The sequence below is a fragment of the Passer montanus genome, unplaced genomic scaffold, assembly GCF_014805655.1.
Source record: "Passer montanus isolate IOZ18808 unplaced genomic scaffold, ASM1480565v1 scaffold206, whole genome shotgun sequence".
NCBI lineage: Eukaryota > Metazoa > Chordata > Aves > Passeriformes > Passeridae > Passer > Passer montanus.
Window position 1 is genome coordinate 147,899 of NW_024366659.1, and position 18,609 is coordinate 166,507.

General features: G+C 38.5%; 1 protein-coding gene across 3 annotated transcripts in view; it reads right to left on the reverse strand.

Annotated features, from left to right (window-relative positions):
- INTU (inturned planar cell polarity protein) overlaps window positions 1–18,609 on the reverse strand; it is a 39,231-nt gene that overhangs the window by 8,428 nt on the left and 12,194 nt on the right. For all 3 annotated transcript variants that reach the window (XR_005627407.1, XM_039708588.1, XM_039708586.1), the window contains exons 3-9: window positions 13,026–13,111; window positions 7,519–7,713; window positions 3,857–3,975; window positions 3,470–3,559; window positions 3,003–3,080; window positions 1,998–2,187; window positions 135–188 (exon numbers count right to left, since the gene is read on the reverse strand). Coding sequence is in view for 2 of the 3 variants with exons in the window: in XM_039708588.1 (XP_039564522.1) it covers window positions 135–188; window positions 1,998–2,187; window positions 3,003–3,080; window positions 3,470–3,559; window positions 3,857–3,975; window positions 7,519–7,713; window positions 13,026–13,111 (812 nt within the window). In the remaining variant the exon portion in view is untranslated. The remainder of the gene's footprint in view (window positions 1–134; window positions 189–1,997; window positions 2,188–3,002; window positions 3,081–3,469; window positions 3,560–3,856; window positions 3,976–7,518; window positions 7,714–13,025; window positions 13,112–18,609) is intronic.

Consider the following 18,609-nt stretch of genomic DNA (forward strand, 5'->3'; position numbering starts at 1 on the left):
CAGGATAAACTGCTTTGACTCCCACTTCATTAAAATAAGTTGATGGATTTTGAAAATAGTCTTTGTTTCAACCACAGAATGTGACACCAAGGCAAGGAGATACTGTGCAAAGCAAACAAAACCAAAATGTTTACCAGCTCTGCAAAGTCAGCTGCTTCCAGATCACTCAGTGCTGTGTCAATTTCCATCTGAAATAGTTAAAAAATACTTTTAAAATAAAGATTTCCAACACATTAATTTCCAGTTATAGCACATCTCACACTGTCTTGCTTGTCTCAGATGGGGAGTCACAGGTACAAAGTGACTGGATAAAAATCTGCACCTATTTTTTATTAGTAACATCAAATATCAAGAACACCTGGAGATACCAGAATTAAGAAAAACCCTTTCTAATTGCTGGCTATTTCCCTGCCCTTCGAACTGTACAATTTCTCTGCTTGTGTGCCTGCTGAGCCCAGTGTTGGTACAAAGGAGATGTCACTCTTACTTTCAGTGTGCTTTAAAACATGAGGTCTAGAGACAAACCTGGCACACTACTGCATCCAAGTGAGTTTTCAGGAAAATCTTTTATCCAATGGATTTAAGATTTTTGTCTCTATGAAGTCACCAAAACTCTCTCACATATTTTTGTTCTATTGGAACTACTTTAAGCTCCCTTATTTCTGTAACTGCAAGAGCTGTTGGTTGAGTTTAACTACAAGTACTTTTCTTGGTTCTAGGCACTGAAACTCATGACATAAATGTGCTACTTAATAAAAAGAACCTAAATCACATGGTTGCAAACTTCTTGAGCTGTGTTAACAGGCTGCCTCCAATTGAAATACAGCCAGTTGTCAAACAGAGAAATGTCAGCAAGCCTGTTGGCACTCAACAACTAATCATCCTCTCAGCTTTTCCTCAGTCAAAATTTAAATGGCTTTCTGCCTGAAGAACTGACATTTTTAGTTTTATATTCCTTATAGAATAGAATAGCTCTTTACCGAAACTCTGACTGGAAATATCATCTTCTGCAACAACAACACTTTCCTGGCAAATGGGAATGATCTCAAAGAACTCTGGAAAATGATAGCTATATTGTAAATATCAATGATGCTGTTTCCTAAGTCCTTTTAAAACTTATTATTTTATAAAACAAAAGCAGCCTACAAGCTAAACTGGAGACCAAGGCACAACAGAGCCTCTCTACAGAAGCTTAAGAAATAAGAAAAAAACAGGGAAAGACTCCTGATCAACAAATTGTAAAAAAGCAGTAAAAACCTAAAGTGCAAGGTGGAAAGAACTAAATAATGATCAGTTTGTGACTAAAGATAAAGGAGAAGAAAGTTCTCCTTTAAAGGAGAAAATGGAGAAAGCCACACTTGCAGAGAAATCTGTTTGGAAACAATGGCACAGACTAACATATTTTAAACTGGAGTCACAGATACTAAAGTAATGAAAGTGATGTTTACAACTGGCAGCTAAAACATTACTAATGTTATAATTAAATGTTATTTACTGTGATCCACCTTTTGTCTTACTACTGCTTAAAGCATAACAGTTTCTAGCATGGAGGTAATGTGGAACAGTGAAATGGTGCAGAAAAACTGTACCTGTCTGGCATCAACAAATGACATGTGGGTATTTATTTTGATTCTGCAACAGCCAATCTCCTAAATTATGAGAACTACATGGGCTTCTAGAATAATATTTCTTGCCTGCCAAAATACTTCAATGGTTAAAATCAAACATACAGTTACATACCAGGGGCTGCTTTCTCTATTCTTCCTAGATAACTCTAAAGTCACCAAGCTACACTCATGATAGCAGTCCTGTGGGAATGGTGGTGTTGTTGATGGTGGTAAAATTCAATCTCGAAACTTGAATTTTATAGGAAAATGGACCATCTGGGATGGGCAGAGCACTTAGGTAAATCAGACAGGGAAAGCAGAAGACACCTGCACTGAGTTTTTCGCCTGTCACGGCCAGGTTTTCCTGGAGAGATGTGAAAAGGAGCTGACCTTGACCTGGTGGGGCAGCGTCAGCCAGCGCAGGCCAGGGAGGCTGCCCGGGAACAGGGCACTGCAGGGATCCTGGTGCTGGGCACTGGGGCTGCTGCCAGGCTGCAGCCTTGCAGGATGAAGGGCACGTTGGAAGAACAGGTTGAAAAAATGATCCAGGCGAGAAACATTTTCCACCTGGCAAAAAGCACTGGACAAACATGAACTCCAAGTTAGAATAACACTGAGAAGTGTGCAGCTTGTTTATATAACCCTCGGTGACACACAAGCCTCTTTTCAGCATGATGCTACATTTGGGTGGTTTTTTAACGTGAAAAAAATGGTTTTTTAACATTAAAAAAACCACTAGGCTGATATCCAGGCAGTACCTACAAAGAACAAATGAAACCAGTATGGTGTTACCATAGAGCAGCTTACGGTGAGTGAAACATCAGTCTCATCCTTTTGGAAACTGAGTTTCGTTCTTTTCTGTTCCCTATGGCATACACACATTAAGCCTGAATTAAATGCAAGAATATGAGTAATCACCTGGGCAATTTTATTTAGGTAACAGTCAGACTGAAAGTCTCCTGGGTGATTTCCAAATGCAGAGAAAGACACTCACTCTGCCAAATGGTTTGGCACTCCAGACACTCACTCTGGAGAAGTCCAGAGTGTTCACTCTGTTAAAAATGTAACACTGCTACACATGTTATGTTTCACAGACACAGAGGGTAACATTTGCAGAGTGCTGCTGACATCCACAGTGGCCTGGATTATGGGAATGATTTAACCTGATCAAGGACAAAACTTTCTGAAGTGACAAAGCTTGCTTAAACAGTGTCTTACCAGTGTTAAGACTGAAACCAAAAGGCAAGACCAACAGAATTCTTATTTTTATACAAGTGTAAAGGAACATGCCAAGAAATTCCCTGGAAACATTAAAATTAATCTTAATACTTGTCTTTTTCAGTGAGCACCGATGAAACGTGTGACTGATAAGAAAATACTTCTGAAAGAACTCACCTGTCCAAGGAACTGTACATGAATGTCAAGGTCCTGACAACATTTTGAATCATGTTCCTCAGATGAGAAAGTGGCACACTAGCAAATAAAAATTAAAATGTACAGCTATGGTTATAACATCTTTATGATCAATAAGCAGCCCTCCTAGAATGTGTAAATATGTAATACTACTGATGTTATTGAGCAGTCTCTGCAAAAACTTGAGTTTACCAAATCTTAGGATATTACTCTTTTCTAACTTACAGATATTTCTGGGATCTTATTCTCTTCAGAGGAAATGAAAAAGAAATTACAACAATGGATATAAAAAAGATGTGAGTAGTGAAATCTCGGACATAAAAAACTAGTTACAGTAAAAAGAGTACATTTTTAGTCCTTTCTTGCCCTTTTTTTTGTTAGAAGGGTACAGAAAATAAATTTGAGGACACAAAATTTAAAGGAAAATAAAACTTTTCCTTGAAACTCACTTTTCTTCAGGAAGGCCAATTACGAGCAACTTGTCAGATTCTTTCCAGTAAACAACTTGGACCAGTTTTTCACATAAGAAAAGGGAAGAACTAGAAAAATCAAACCAGAAGTATTTCTGTTAACACTATGAAGTTATAAAGGAGTTGAAAATCATTTAACTGAATTAAAAATCCTAGTCACTGCTACCCACTACAACAAAACTCCCCCAAATCAATTTACATCCAGGCTGAGCACCCCAACTTCAGGCATGCTGTTGTAGTTAAAGAGTTACTGCCTAAACAGGTTGAGTTGCTCTGGTTTGTCTAGAACTTGATGCATGAGCCATGTTTGCTGTACATGTATGTATAAAACAATAAAAGCAGTAATGACATTTCAAACACGTTTACCTGATAATCTCGGTACCAGTAACACTTTCCAGTATGTCAGACAGTGTGAGAAATATCCCTCTCACACTTTTCAGTTTTTGGGATGCTTCAGATATGGGGTACTGATAAATAATTTCTTGCTGTGAAGAAAGTTAGCTGTTAGTTAAGTAAACCAAAACCAAAACCCCTCCAAAAAATCCCCACAAAACAAGATAATGATTTTTTTTTTGTGCTAACAGTTGGGGTTATTTTTAAACATGACATCTTTTATCATATCCTCTCATATGACATTGAAACAAGTAGGGTGCTGCATGGGCATACTGGAAAGTTCTAAAAGGCATATGAATGTTTCTACAATTTTTCTACAGTTTTAAATTCTGTATTTTATAGAAAAGCATGACTTATTTAGGTTAATTATTATATGGAGAAACGTAAAATGACAAACAGTGTGGCCACTGCATCTCACAGCTTTAAGTACACTTTTAACACACCTGATGCCAAGAGAGAGGAAGAAATTCTTTACTGTGAAGGTGCTGAGGCCCTGGCACAGCTTGCCCAGAGAAGCTGGGGATGCCTCATCCCTGGTCCTGGCAGTGTCGAAGGCCACGCTGGATGGGGCTGGGAACAGTCTGGTCCAGTGGAAGGTGTCCCTGCCCATGGCTGTAGGGCTGGAACTGGATGATCTTTAACATCCCTTCCAACCAAACAATTCTGTCATTCTCTGATGCAAGTATTGGTACAGTTCTTTCAGTGTTTAAATTCTGACTTAAACCCTCATCAGACAGCTCTTGTAAACTAACAAGAATATGAAAACTCAAGTCTCTCTGTATAATCCTACCTGGCTGCTTTACATGGATAGCATAAAACATAACTGATGAATATGCTCAAATTTTAAAATACACCATTAAGATTTCTCATTAAACATCTGACCAGATACACTTACACAAGTAATTTGAAACTAAAGCTCTACAGAGATAAATATTAGTGAGATAGCTTTCTTTTTCTAACCATTTCTAACCATGGGCCAAAAATATTGCTTTCTGCCAAATCATGATGAGTCATTATTTCTTTCTGCATCTTCTCCACTGCAAAGATTATAGTAAATTATCTTTCTCCACAAACAAATGAAACACAGGCATGATTAACTTCCCTGTTTATGTCACTAATCACATTTAGCCAGTGCCAACACCCATTAGAAAATTTTCCTTCATCAAGACTAAAAGAATGCAAAATTTCATTACAGAAGGACCTGACAAACTCTTCATTTATATCCAATTTAATTAACTCTATTTATAAATACTCATTAGTGACAAGGATCTTTTTTTTTCAGCAATCAATCCCTCAACTGGAGAAACCCTGCTGTTTTCTAATTGCAGCACTGCAAAGGGCTAGAAAGAGCCCTTTTGCCCCCTCCTCACTATGAACTGGGGCCTTGACACAAAATTTGTTTGAGAATGATCTGAACACATTCCCAGGGAAAGAAAAGCCAACTGCAACAAACAGAATAGGCAGAACTGTTATCATGTATGGATATAGTGATTTCAAAAGGGCCAACACATGCCACCAGATCAGCTGTCTCCAAAGCAAGCCCAAAGGTCACAGGCCAATGACAATGGAATTAATAAACACAAGCAGCTCATTTCTTCAAGTGTAAATCCTCCCTCAACCCAACCCTCAAACCTGGACAGACTCTTCAGTAACAGCAGAAGGAACATGAATATTATTCCTTTTAAGACATGCTATTGCCAAAATCAGGTCAAAGATGTGAGTGTTGCACACTGCTACAAATAATGTATAATTGTAATACCCACCTTAAACTAAAACATAAAAAGGGCAGAATTGACCTTACTCACTGAGAAACTGTTACCATAGGGACACCCCCACAGGCACACACACATCCCAAATGATTCCCTGTACTACCTTCCTGTACAGCTGAGCAGACTGAGCTTACAAGTCTTAAAGCTCATTAATTCTATTTTAGGTGCCAAAAGCTCAGAAGTGGAGTACTTATTTACAAGTTCCAGTTGCCACAGTTTACAAGGATGTGATCTGCATACTGTGCCTCCCCTGGACATGGGCAAAGCAGCTTCTTAAAGGATCATTATATTTCTATTGGGCAGGATGGCTTTGGTGTACCATAACTTCATTTAAAGTACTGTTTAAACCAAATCTGGGACAGGACATCTACAGAACAGAACTTGCCTGAAGTACAGAAAATGAAATTAAAGACAAATGCCTTAAAGAAGGAGGCATTCTTTTGCAAGGAAACGTTATAAAGAGCTTCATTATATCAGTAAAGCATCTCTCAGCATATTTGGGGCTGCATAATTGCCAAGACTTCTCAGGAAACAATTCCGTGTTGTGAAGGGACAACAAGGGCATTACAATCCCTCTTTTACCTCTGCTCAGAGTTCAGGATTAATCAGTTTCTTGGGAGAATGTAAAGGAACAATGGGGCAAGAAACCAGTACTCAATTTACTGTGAAGTGCAGAATTGCAATCAGGCATTTACATGTGTAAGAGAGGAGCCAGAGGCCCTGAAATTATTTTTTTTAATATTTCATAAAGTGTATATGGTCAAGAAAACACTGGTCTTGGACTAGTACATATTATGGTGTCATATAATTTTCTAAGGCTCTCCTTCCCAGCCCTGTCTCTAGAAAATAAAATTAAACCCTATTTTGTGTAGCTGTAACACTTCTTCTCTATTACCCATCACCAGCAGAACGTAGACTTGAAGTTGAAAAAGAGCATTAAAAAAAAGTAAAGGCATCTCAATCTAAGGATAAATTCCAAGGGAGAGAAAGCAAAATGTTTTCTTTCTGCTCCCCACTCCATCACTGTCCTGTCACCTTAGTCCCTGGGGACTGGGAAAACCTGTGCTTTGTTTGATGTCTCCTCAGCACAGATAATATAAGATCACTGGGACAGAATGCTTAATTTGAGAATTCACACAAAAGCTGAAGAGTCTTTTCCCAAATGTCTGTTCCTAAGAAGTCCACTTTGTCCACTTGTCATTTCCAGACTGGGCAAGAGGCCAAGCTCAGCTCTGTGTCTCTTCGTGGAGAGGAGTATTTGTAGCTATGGCTACATCTTGAACAACTACACAAACTTACATGCGCACTGGCAACATTTCCCCCAACACAATAAGGAAAGAGAGTGAAAGGAAGCTTTACAGGACCAAGGAAAAGTACTTCAGTGCTCTAAAAACGCTGCCCAAGCAAGAATCAGCAGCTGACTGCTAACAGCAGACATGCAGAGCCCTCTAAGAAATGGCACATTAGCATTTCAAAACACAAGGAGCCAGACAGATTATGGATGTGGACTGCCAATAGCTCCTGCAGGGGGATATTTTTTTGACTAGGCAGATCCTGGCGTTAAAAACCTCCAGGTCAGCATCCCAGAGACAGCTTGGCATGGAGGAATGGTTATGGAGTCATCACCTGGCTGCTCCTCACCTGCTCTCAGCTGAGTTCAAGGCCAGTCAGGAGTTTGTCAGCAGTGATGATGGATCTTCACCCCTGGAATTTCGCCTTATTTCTACCAAAATGGGTATTTTATGGATGATTCCCAACTACAAACCATTAGGAGGATTTTTAATTTATCCTTTACAGCAAATATCCTAGCAGCTGCTGTGGTCAGTGGTTACCTTTGAGCTCAGGCTGATTGGGTCAGGCACATACCTCATCCTTGGATGTCTCCGAGTCCAGTTTCAGTGTGAGGAACATGACAATGTGAGGCACATCCTGCTGAAGGTCCAAAGTGTCCTCTCCCCACAGGAGCCGAACCAGGTTGTTCATACTTGACTGTGTCTGTTTGTTCCTTTGCTCAAAAGTCCCTTCAGGCTCAAATACTGAGGTCTCAAATGTCAGTTTAACCTATTAAGGTAATTAATTACTGTGAGAATGAGGCTGTACTTACAATTGCTTTCCAGTATCAGATGAAACAGCTGGAGTTTGAGCCCTTAAAGAGGTTAGGTTTTCTCAGCCTCAGCTTTACTGAAGAAGATGTAAGCAAACAAAATTCCTGCTGTTTCAAGAAAACCAATTATACATTCAGCATTACATAACCATCTATTACAAAGGACAAAGCCATCTATTACATGGTCTATGAACCATGTGAGTAAGCATGTGGTTTGCTATGTTTTCATACTTAATTCTTATGGTTTTGGGAATGGAAAAACATACTTACTGCTCTGGCTTTGTCTGAGCACAAAACCCCATTACTGTGCCTTTGAAACAAACACAGTATTTGACTTCTTTCAAAATGTCAGCAGTTTCCTAAGTACATATCCTGAAGGCTCTTTCTTGAGCATTTCTTTGCCATTTTGAGTGCACTGACACATTTGCACAGGGAAATCCCTGTTAAATTAAATTTAATTAATTTAATTAAATTTAATTTAAATTTAAATTTACACTGGACTGCAAAAGTCTGTTAAATTGTAATGGTAGCAATTCTTACATTTTCAGTATGTTAGCTTTACTTTTTTTAAAACTTAAAATTAGAAAATTAAAGTTTTGTTGCTGTATTTAACAATTTACAACTACTAAGCAGTTTAGAAATTGCTTAGCTCCCTTACTGTGCTATGTCTTCAGAAGAAAAAGGATCAGAACACAAATACAACAGCCTCTCTTAAACAAAACCTTTAAAGTTTAGATGATCAAGCTGATTTTGCAAAAAAATTATATGATGTTTACTGTCCCTTATTTACCAAATAAGTTTAAAGCCAGGAGTTTTAGAATAAATGAATATTTTCTGACACACAAGCAACATATAATTCAAACTTGATGTGGAAACGTGTTTCAAAATTTGCTGTATAAACCTACTTTTTTAAGCTGTGACTTACAAAAATTATGTTTGTTAGTTGTCTCAGCAGTGCTGAAAGTGATTTTTTAATTCTTTATGAATGAACACATTACCCAAAGTATGAAAGGAGATGTGAGAAACACCTGTATCTGACTGAGCATAAAAATCTTCCAAGGAGAAGAAATTAATTTACGTTCTTGGACGAGACCTTATTTTTTATCAAAGTGACTGAAGATATATTTGCACTAAGTAGGCATGCTCCTAGTTTCCTCTTTCACATGTTTTTACTCAAAACTGTATGTCTGCCTTGAAATACTGTAACATGGGAAGTTCTGAACATAACACATCATACCAAATCCTGCTTCTTTGTTAAAATCAGTGGCAGTTTAGCCTGAGGACTGATACAACAAAATCCATTTTTATTTTCTCAACTGCAATAAATTTTGGGAAGCCCAAGCAGATAATTTATACATTTAAAGACAGATCATTTTTGTAATTGTGTATGTGTGTACACAAACTTGAAGAGAGGAGTGCCAGCAAGAAATAATCATGCTTTAAAACACCCACTGCCTGTCAAGCTAGCTCGGATAGAAGTGCCATCGTCAGCTCTTACAGCTACATTTAAGTCACTGGTTGCCATCTTCCACTTCACTCCCTCTCCTATCTGGGCTGCTATCAGCCTTTTTTCTCCTCCTCTTCCCTGGTACAGGACTGCAGTCAGTCCTACTTTACTGTCCTGTACTGCCTCTTTCTTTTTTGACACCAACTCATCCTTCACCCTCTCCTCACCAGTCCAGTTTTGATTCCTGGCACTGCACATGAACAGGGCTCGAGGAGCAGGAACACCCTGCTGAGAAGCAGCTGCTTTCTAAGAGCCAGTAACTTGATAGTTGACAGTTTCAGCAGTGTCTGTTTTCTTCTCCAGCATTCTGAGACTCAGTTCTGTTTCTCTGTCACGCCATCTGCATATATTTCAGAATATTTTCCTCATACCCTGTCTAACTTCTTACAGATTTCCTTAAGGTTCAATAGTTATTTCTCTTAACTTCTACTGCATCTTGTCTCTGGACATTTAGTCATGACACTTAGGCTACAGTCTCTACACTAATGACACACAGATGTCATTCTTGCTGCAATCTATCTTTTAGTCTCTCAATTTAAAAATAAAAACAAACTTAGTCTGTCTTAAGAGACACAACCATATGATCTTCCAGGGAACAGCTCAAAACAAACTGGACTGGACTGAACAGAACCTTAACTCTCTTGCAATCTGGAGTCATCCATGCTGCCTGCTACATCACTGTAATTGAAATGCACCAAGAGACTGCATTTCAACATATCCTAAAGATATGTGGTTTCTTTTGTTTGCTTTTTTTTTTTTTTTCTTTCCTTTTGTGGAGAAGAAATGAATCTTCATCCTGAGCAGTGCACAGGATCTGATTAAATATGACTACTCAAGTCCCCTTTTATAAGTACTGACTGTGAAACCTTCCACAGCTTTGATTCCATTTCTCCTGAAGAAAATCAGTTCAATGCACAACAGGAAACAGAAAATGACATGAAGAATGAGAAAAGCATTAATATTCCACTCTATATATCATGCTCACATTCTCGGTACTTAGAACATTTCTCAAGAAGAATTCAACCAAATGGCAAGAAGGTGGCAGGAACAGCAAACTGTGAGGGACATGGATCATCATTTTCTACTTAGGGAAGATGACAAAGTGGAACATGACAGAGGTCTCCACAGCCATGGCAGGGTAAGGCATGAACAGTTAACTTCTTCTCAGAACACAGGAACATGGGGTATGACATGCACTTGGTTAGATGGCAATTTGAAAGCCAGTGATAATTAACATAATACAAATCAGTCACATAAATCACTGCTTCAGGATGCTGGAGGTCAAAGGAATTTTAAGAAACAAAAGACAACACAGAAATCCTTAACTGACTTTACAAGTCCTTTGTTATTGACTACTGGAAGCTGGACAGTAGTGATTGGAAAGTCACTCTGTATTTAATCTGCTTCTTAATACCATTATACATTTCTCAGTGTAGAAAGAGAAAATGTAGCTGTTGTACCACTGGTTTGCTCCAGAAAGGCATGGTTTCATCTGCAAGAAAGCTGCATGGCTTGGAAGATGGATTTCATTAGAGACAGAGCTGGGGGCATTGCTGGCCTTTTAAAGACTGGCTGCTGCTTCCTGTTTTCAGTATCTGTTTGCCATGTGCTTATGGTCTGCACAGCTGGAACTCAAAATTTCGGGCTGAAATTTCTGATTCTAGATGTCTGCCTCAGGCTGGACATTTTTAGAAAGTTTTGAGTAAAATGGTTCTGCAACTTCAGTGTGAAGAAGAGTATATTCCTTCAGCATATCTTGCCCTTCCTATTCTGTCTTCTCTGTCTTGTGGTGCTAGGAAACAGCAACTATTTTGATTACAGAAATGTAAAACAAAGAACTAATGTAGCATTTGGACTTCTATTGCTCAGTAAATGCACTAAATTAGCCCTTACAAGCCCAGATCTAATTGCCTAAATTGAGGGAAGAAAAGCAAAATTCTGGAAACACAAATGAGATGTTATGTCGCATAGTGGAATTGAATCTGGGTAGTGAATTTTTTGGAATTAATTCCAGCAATTTTTAACCTGAATCCAGAAGAACAGGGGCTTCACTTAAAGAAATAAGATATGTAAGTAAAAAGGCTTTAAATTGCATATTTTTTGATATTCTGCAAGGTAAGAAGAATGAGAACACAGTAACAATTTTGCTTGTATTACAAAATGTCAGCTACAACAACCCTCTGTTTCTTCAGCAGTATGATTGCAGTGTACTGCATTGCAAAAAACCCAGAAGTCTGTATTTACATCTCCACTGGTCTATTCTAGCCACCACTTGTCTGGCTTGACTCAAACTGCACAGTGGAAAAGGAGTAATTGCACTTTAATGAAAGGATTTGGAAAGCCACCATGACAAACTGTTACACATTTCAAGTAATGGCTGCCTGCTTGACAGATTTACTGACAGAGCAAACACTGACACTGCATCATCACCAGAACTGCTCTGTCAGGGGCTGCACTGCATTCTGGCAACAAGTAATACCTACACCCTCATCCAGAGAGGTGCAATTACACCAACTGGATCATCTCTGCCTTTCTCATCATTCTGCATTTAATAACAGCTACAGCAGCTCCGTATTTGGTCAAAGGCAGACAAGAGAAGGTTTTTCTCCCATGGAACTCTGCCAGTACCTGACCACAGCTTCAGTAGCTCAGGCAAACTTCAGGCTGTCAGAGATCTTGGAAAGCTTCCTGAACTGACATCCCCAGTACTCAATCTCACTGCAACTGCAGATATATTTCCACAGGAACTTGCAAATAGAACTTTTGTGTTCAAGAAAACGTAAAATTTCAACTCTGAAAAATCTCTGGATTGTAAAATATGTCTATTATTATCATTATCTCAAACATTCTACCTGAAGAAAAACTACCAAGAGACACTTTAATTTTTAGCCTGCTCCTGCTCATACATGAAAGTTTCAACTTTTATCTTGTCTTCCTGTCCATCAGGAAGTAGACTTAAGCAGACTAACTCAAAATATTCCCTTTTTATGCTAGTAACATCCTAGATAAGTAACACTCTCCTGGCATAGCTCTGAAACAGCTATCTAATTCTTCATTACTTATTTAATTCTTCATTAGAGCTCCAAAATTATTCAGCTGGAAGAAAAGATATATGCAATAGGTTTTGGGGAAAGAAACATCATTCATCAGATTTTCTGGAGCTTTTTTGTGGTACCAATTTTTATTATTAACTTCTATCAGTTTCATCACTGTTGAGTTTTGAAAGATCTTGAAAGTATTCAATCTAACATCTCTTATAACCCCAAGAATTAATTTTTGCATTTCAATATCAAACCAGTATCAATTTCACCATTTAAATGCTCTTAAATGTTTTTAATAGCACTCCTTTTGTTAATTCAGGCTTGGTTTTACTCTTGTGGTTTGTGAGTCTTATTTATATTGATGAAGATATAATTATTCTATTGAAGTATTTTCTAGAGCAATTATTACCATTTTACATACAGTAATTGGCAGAAAAAAATCCATTACTATTCTGCTGACATGTTTATTTTTAAGCTAGACATCAGCACCTACCTAGGATTTTTTATTTTCATAGGATTTTTCTGATTCCGATTTTGATCAGAATTAAACTCTGAAATTTCTACTCTGACTGAAGTCAAGCAATGCATTCAAAAGATAAGAGAGTAAATATAAAGAAAAAGGCCAACTAAATTTTGTTTCCTCAGGAAAAATGGCTAGAAGCAGTACTAACTTTCAGAGAGGATTTTTGGAATAAACGTTCAACTGTACTGTATACTGTACCTGCATAGGACCTGGAATGCAAGACAAGACCCTCTCTATGTTTTCAGAATTCACATCGACATCATTTACAGCAACAAGAACATCTCCTGGAGGTGGAACAGAGAAGAAATGAGAAATTCAGTTGCAACTGCATCACAATACAGAGCACAACAGTGCCTTATTAAACATATTAATGTGCCATTCAAGCCGTCATAAATGTCCATTTGTTATATTTAAGTAGATGTTTGTTACATGCAACATTTACCACTTTTAGTCTATTATCTTTGTATTCCTAAGGCCTTATGGCCACACTCACATCATGTGACAAAAAAATCATAGAAATATAGAGTGGTTTGGGTTGGAAGGAACCGTGAAGACCATCTAGTCCCAACCCCTTGCCACAGGCAGGGATACGTTCCACTAGACCAGGTTGCTTCAAATCCCATCCAACCTGGCCTAGAACACTTCCAGGGATGGGGCACCCACAGCTTCTCTGGGCAATCCTTTCCAGTGTCCCACCATCCTCACAGTCAACAATTTCTTTTCTCATGCCCAATCTGAATCTACTGCCAGTTAAAAGACATTCCCCCTTGTCCTGTCACTACATGTTCTTTTACAAAGTGTCCCCCCATCCTTCCTGTACTCTCCCTTCAAGCCACAATTGGGTAACCATGAAGCTTCTTTTCTCCAGGCTGAACAAGCCCAGTTCTCTCAGCGCTTCCTTAGGAGAACTGCTCCATCCCAGTGATCATCTTGGTGACCCTTCTGTGTAGCAATCCAAGCCTCACCCCTCCATCCAGGCTTGTATCACTCTTGTTACCTGACCAGAAAACAGCAAATTTCTCAACTTAGTCCTTTCTCTTCTGTTCCTTGCCCCCTGCTGTGGGTCCTCTCCATGTTTTTATCTGTCAGTTTTTCCTGCCTAACGGCTTCTAGTGTTTTCTACATCTTACACTCTTACCATCACTGGAAATGGGGAAAAAAAAACCCCTTAGGATCCCAAAGATAAAGTCATTAACTGCAAGAGAAAAAGGTTTGAAAAATTAAAGGCACCACCTACAAAAGCAAACAGAACTGAATTGTAGCTTACAAACTTAAAATTCACATTACAGTCTAAAGTACGAAAATCAAACTGGGATTTCTATATGAAGTGAAGGAAAATAACCTCAAGAAGTATGAGTGGTAATTAATTGATGACCTATGCCTCATCCCCCTCAAAAAGATGTACGTCAAAGCATGGAGTGTGCAAGGAAGATATGGGACCAGTGGAAAAGAAAACCGACTTGGGACACGAGAAAACATAAAAGTAAAATAACATCGAGATATAAAACTACATAGACCTGTCAAAAAGAACAGAAATTGGAAAGTAAAAATAAAAGGGTTTTTGACCATTCATTGTTTGGCCTTTCCTTGGGATGTATGTGAGTGATCCCATCCAGAGTACTCCTGACAGCCCTATTCACCTGTGCTCAAGAAAAAAGAAATCAAATGAGATCAGATAGACAGAAGTAATACTGCAGCAACCATGGGAAATTAACAATCTCTTGGTTAAAGACAAGGTGAGCAGAGCCTAAGTGAGAAAGCAGTTAGAGTGGAAATCAGAAGGTTCTGTAGATCCTAACCAGAGACTTTCTACGAAACCTTCCAATAAAGATACTTAGAGCAAACTACCTAAGATGAGGCAACATAAATTTAAGACAAGAACTGTAAGAAGAGACTGCCAATGGCACCAGCATTTGATGGTTCATTAGTTCCTTCACAGAGGCAAATATTCAACTTTAGAGTAACAAAATAGGCCTTATTTTCTACTAGATTTTCTTTGGTGGCACTTTCAGTTGTCTCTGCTTTCTCTTGTGAAAAACTCTATTAGTTTCCAGCTTACATCTTATGTAGATAGGGAAATAAAGAAATTAGCTTCTTACTTAACACTGACAGTGACCAAATTCTTAAATGTGAACTGAAGAGCTCCTCTGAACAAGCAGATTGAAAACCAAGATTCATTTTGCTTGAGCTGCACAAAGACTCCCCTAGAAAGTACCTCCACATCCTCTCCAAGATTATTAACATGGTGTTCATCACTCAGGCAGTGGAAAGGGATTAGAAAAAGGATATGGATTTGCAGCAAAAGTGCATAGTTATATTTTAAGCCTTGACTTGGCAACAAAGATGTCATCAAGTGCAGAAATAAAGCACTGAAACACTGTAGGGTTCGGTGTGTATTTCAGTTTTCCAGGGAGAAGACTTGCTCAGCTCAAACTGACGTAGTGCTAATGACATGCACACCATGGAAAAGCACAGCCTGAGTCTCTACGGTCTCTCCATTCCCTGAGAATCTGTTCAAAGACACGGAATGCTCAAGTTCAGAAGAAGACTGACAGTTACCAGTTCCTATGTTCTACCCTGGTTTTAAATACCTTCAAATGGCAACTGCGATTCTTCCCAGGTAGGAGGGAAGAAATTGTTCAAAATCAGCAGTGATCAAAATCAAGGCCAATAAGAGACAGAACATTCTTCTTAACCATCAGTAAGGAAACACTGATTACTTCCAAAATGCAAGCAATATTCCTCTTTAATACACCAGGTAATCAGTTGCTCACTCTTCTTTTACATTAAAGGGAAATTAATTCCTACTCCTTCTGAATGCAAAACCAAGAAAAGGCTACATTTTATTCTACATATAAAAATGTTGTAAGTTTTTCTTTTCAAGAAATAGCTCTCTCCCTAACCTCTGTTTCTTGATGCACAGCACAGTTAAGTTTTAAGCCTGTCAAATCTTCAACACAACAGTCATTCAAAGTCAGAAAAGCTGAAAGTTAAACAGCATTTAAAAGGAACTCAGTAAGTTCATGACAGAGCCCCAGGACATGAAAATTAGTAATGAAAAGCAGAGCACTCAGGCGACTCTAATATAAGAAGAATTATAAACAGGATTACTATGTTCTCTGTTAAGAACACTGTATTACAGATCATTATAACACAACTACAAGAGAAAGCGTAAATTACTCTTGTACTCATCTTAAATTCATCTGCTTAAACAAAAGTTGTTTGTGTTCTGTTTGTTTGACTGGATCTTTAGGAATTCTGTTGCAGAGCCATTCAGAGAAGCTGCACACACTTTGCAAAGACATCCATACCTCAGCACCTGAGAGGCTGTTTTGGAACCACCAGGGTGGAATAGACAAAGACACTTTGAAAGGAGAAGAGCCATCAGTATTTACATGTTACATACTCCAAGGGTTTTATTTATTTAACGCCTAATGTACACATGTAAAACTTTCATTGCAGCAGTAAATATTTATTCCACCCAATTGGTAAAAATGTAATCATGGACCATACATGGAACAGCTTTCCAGAGCACACAGCCCAAGCAGTCCTGTAAGGCTGCCTTTCTTCTGCCAGAAAATGCTGTAGCACTATCAAAGAAGAGCAACTTGATACACAACAGAAAATCTTTACTGATTAGTGTGGGTTTTCCAGAATTGGGGATGGAGGCAGCGAGGGGTGGGTGTTTGCATTTTTTGCTACTTTTCTTTTCACCACACAAAACAGCAGTCAAAGAATAAAGACCATGAAGTAACAGAGTAAATAACATCACTGGGCAAAGTATGAGCTCTGTAAAATTACAAACCCAGAGTAGTCTTAAAGCAGGACATGACCACAAGATCTACTCGGTGTGATAATTAACTGCAGTGAAAGAGTTAATACATGCAAGCTGTACTTTGTAAGAGCTTGACATCTACATTTTATTTGAGAATTGTTTCTTGCCCTTTAGCAGTGTGAAATACTTACAGAGAGACAGACTGATTCAGGTCTTCAGACATTAATTATGTTAAAAAATTAATGCAACTGTATTAATCTAATTTCACTTAGCTAATACTTAAACAATTCAGGTTAAATGAAATCAAAGTGTATATACAATATATACAAAATAAATAGCTTTTGAAATTGTTTAAGTTGGTCTGACCTAATGGCCTGCAGAGTTAAGTCAAACCATCCCAATCTAAAACATCACTGAACTGCAGAGGCAGGGAGAAACATCAGAACAAAGTATCACTCAGTTCCACTGCAACAGAGGAAAGGAATTTTCTTCAGGCAGCTCCAGGATATTATTCCTTAAGATAACAAATTTATCTTTAGAAAAAAAAACCAAGTCCTTCTGAAAGAAAGTCGTTTAGATTACGTATTAGGAAGAAATTCTTTCTTGTGAGGTGTTGAGGCCCTGGCACAGGTTGCCCAGTAGAGCTGTGGATGCCCCATCCCTGGAAGTGTCCAAGGCCAGGTTGGATGGGTGTGGTTGGGGAAAGGACTAGATGACCTTTAGGGACTCTTGCAACCCAAACTCTTCTATGAGTCTATGACTCTTTCGAAGGAATGAATTAAGCTTTACTTAAATATCCTAATAATGAATGATCAAGCTTTTGAGTGCTATTCACTTACTGTGGAAAGATTCTCAGTTCACAAAGAACCTGTAAGACATCCATATATGTTCTCTGCACAATGTTAAGCAGGGCTGAACTTTGAGTGATGAAACTAAATTCTACTTCATTTGTTCTCTTCAGAAGAGACTTCTCCCATCCAGTCAGCAGCACCTAAGACCAGTGTGTGTTAATCTCAAACACCCAGTCTGCACACAGCTGCTGGAATTATTCCTTCCTCTTTAAGGACAGAGTTCAGGAAAGTCTTTGGCACTGCTGACATCCCTAGAATGTTTATTTCAGAGCTGCCTATCTCTTTGCCACTTGAGGCACAAGACTGTGACTTCTGTTAACCATCCCTTCCCTAGAGACAAACCTGCAAGCACCATTTCTAAAAGTAGATCCCCATTGGATTAAGCCCAGAGACACTGAATGGCAAATGAGCACTTCCATACTGTGATGGGAAGGGCACATTTTTTTTTTTTGATATCACAAAAATCAAGCTGTTCCCATGGGAGAGGATGGAGGACACTTTTGTCATGGAATCCTGATATTTAGTTTTCTCTGTTCTTGGTAATGACTTGGTGGGAGCACTTAGAAAAGTTCCCATATGCCTTTCCTAAAAAGGCAAGCTATGGAATGCATTCCTACTGAAGAAAGGCAGATCAATTACTTGTTTTATATGTTAGCAGGCTGCTTTCATCCAAACCAGTGCTGCTGTGCCTCAAGAGGAGATTAAAAGAATAAAAGCCACATCCCAAACGCCACAGTGAGAACACAGCAAAGCTTACAGAAACTGTTTCCATCCTCTGAGCCCAACATCTCTATTCTAGAGAGTCTTTTCAACAAATACACCATGTATGGTAATTCCACATAAAAATCACAAACTCTCCCAGTATTTTGGTCCTTTAAAGGGCTTTTTTTTTCTGACAGGACTCTAAGGATATAGACCTTTCAATTTAATTTGCATACATGTACAAAACTGGATTATTATAGCCCACCTTTACTATCAAACACAATTACTTCTTGTCAGTGGGGATTTTTCACATTTTTTTGACAATTGTACATACTGATAAAGTGGGAAGATTCATGCTGAGCTATTTGGTTATGAGAGCAGTCAGATACTTTCAAAGAGGATAACAACAATATGTTTTGTTAGTGAAAAGAGCTTTGCTGTATTTTCAATGTCA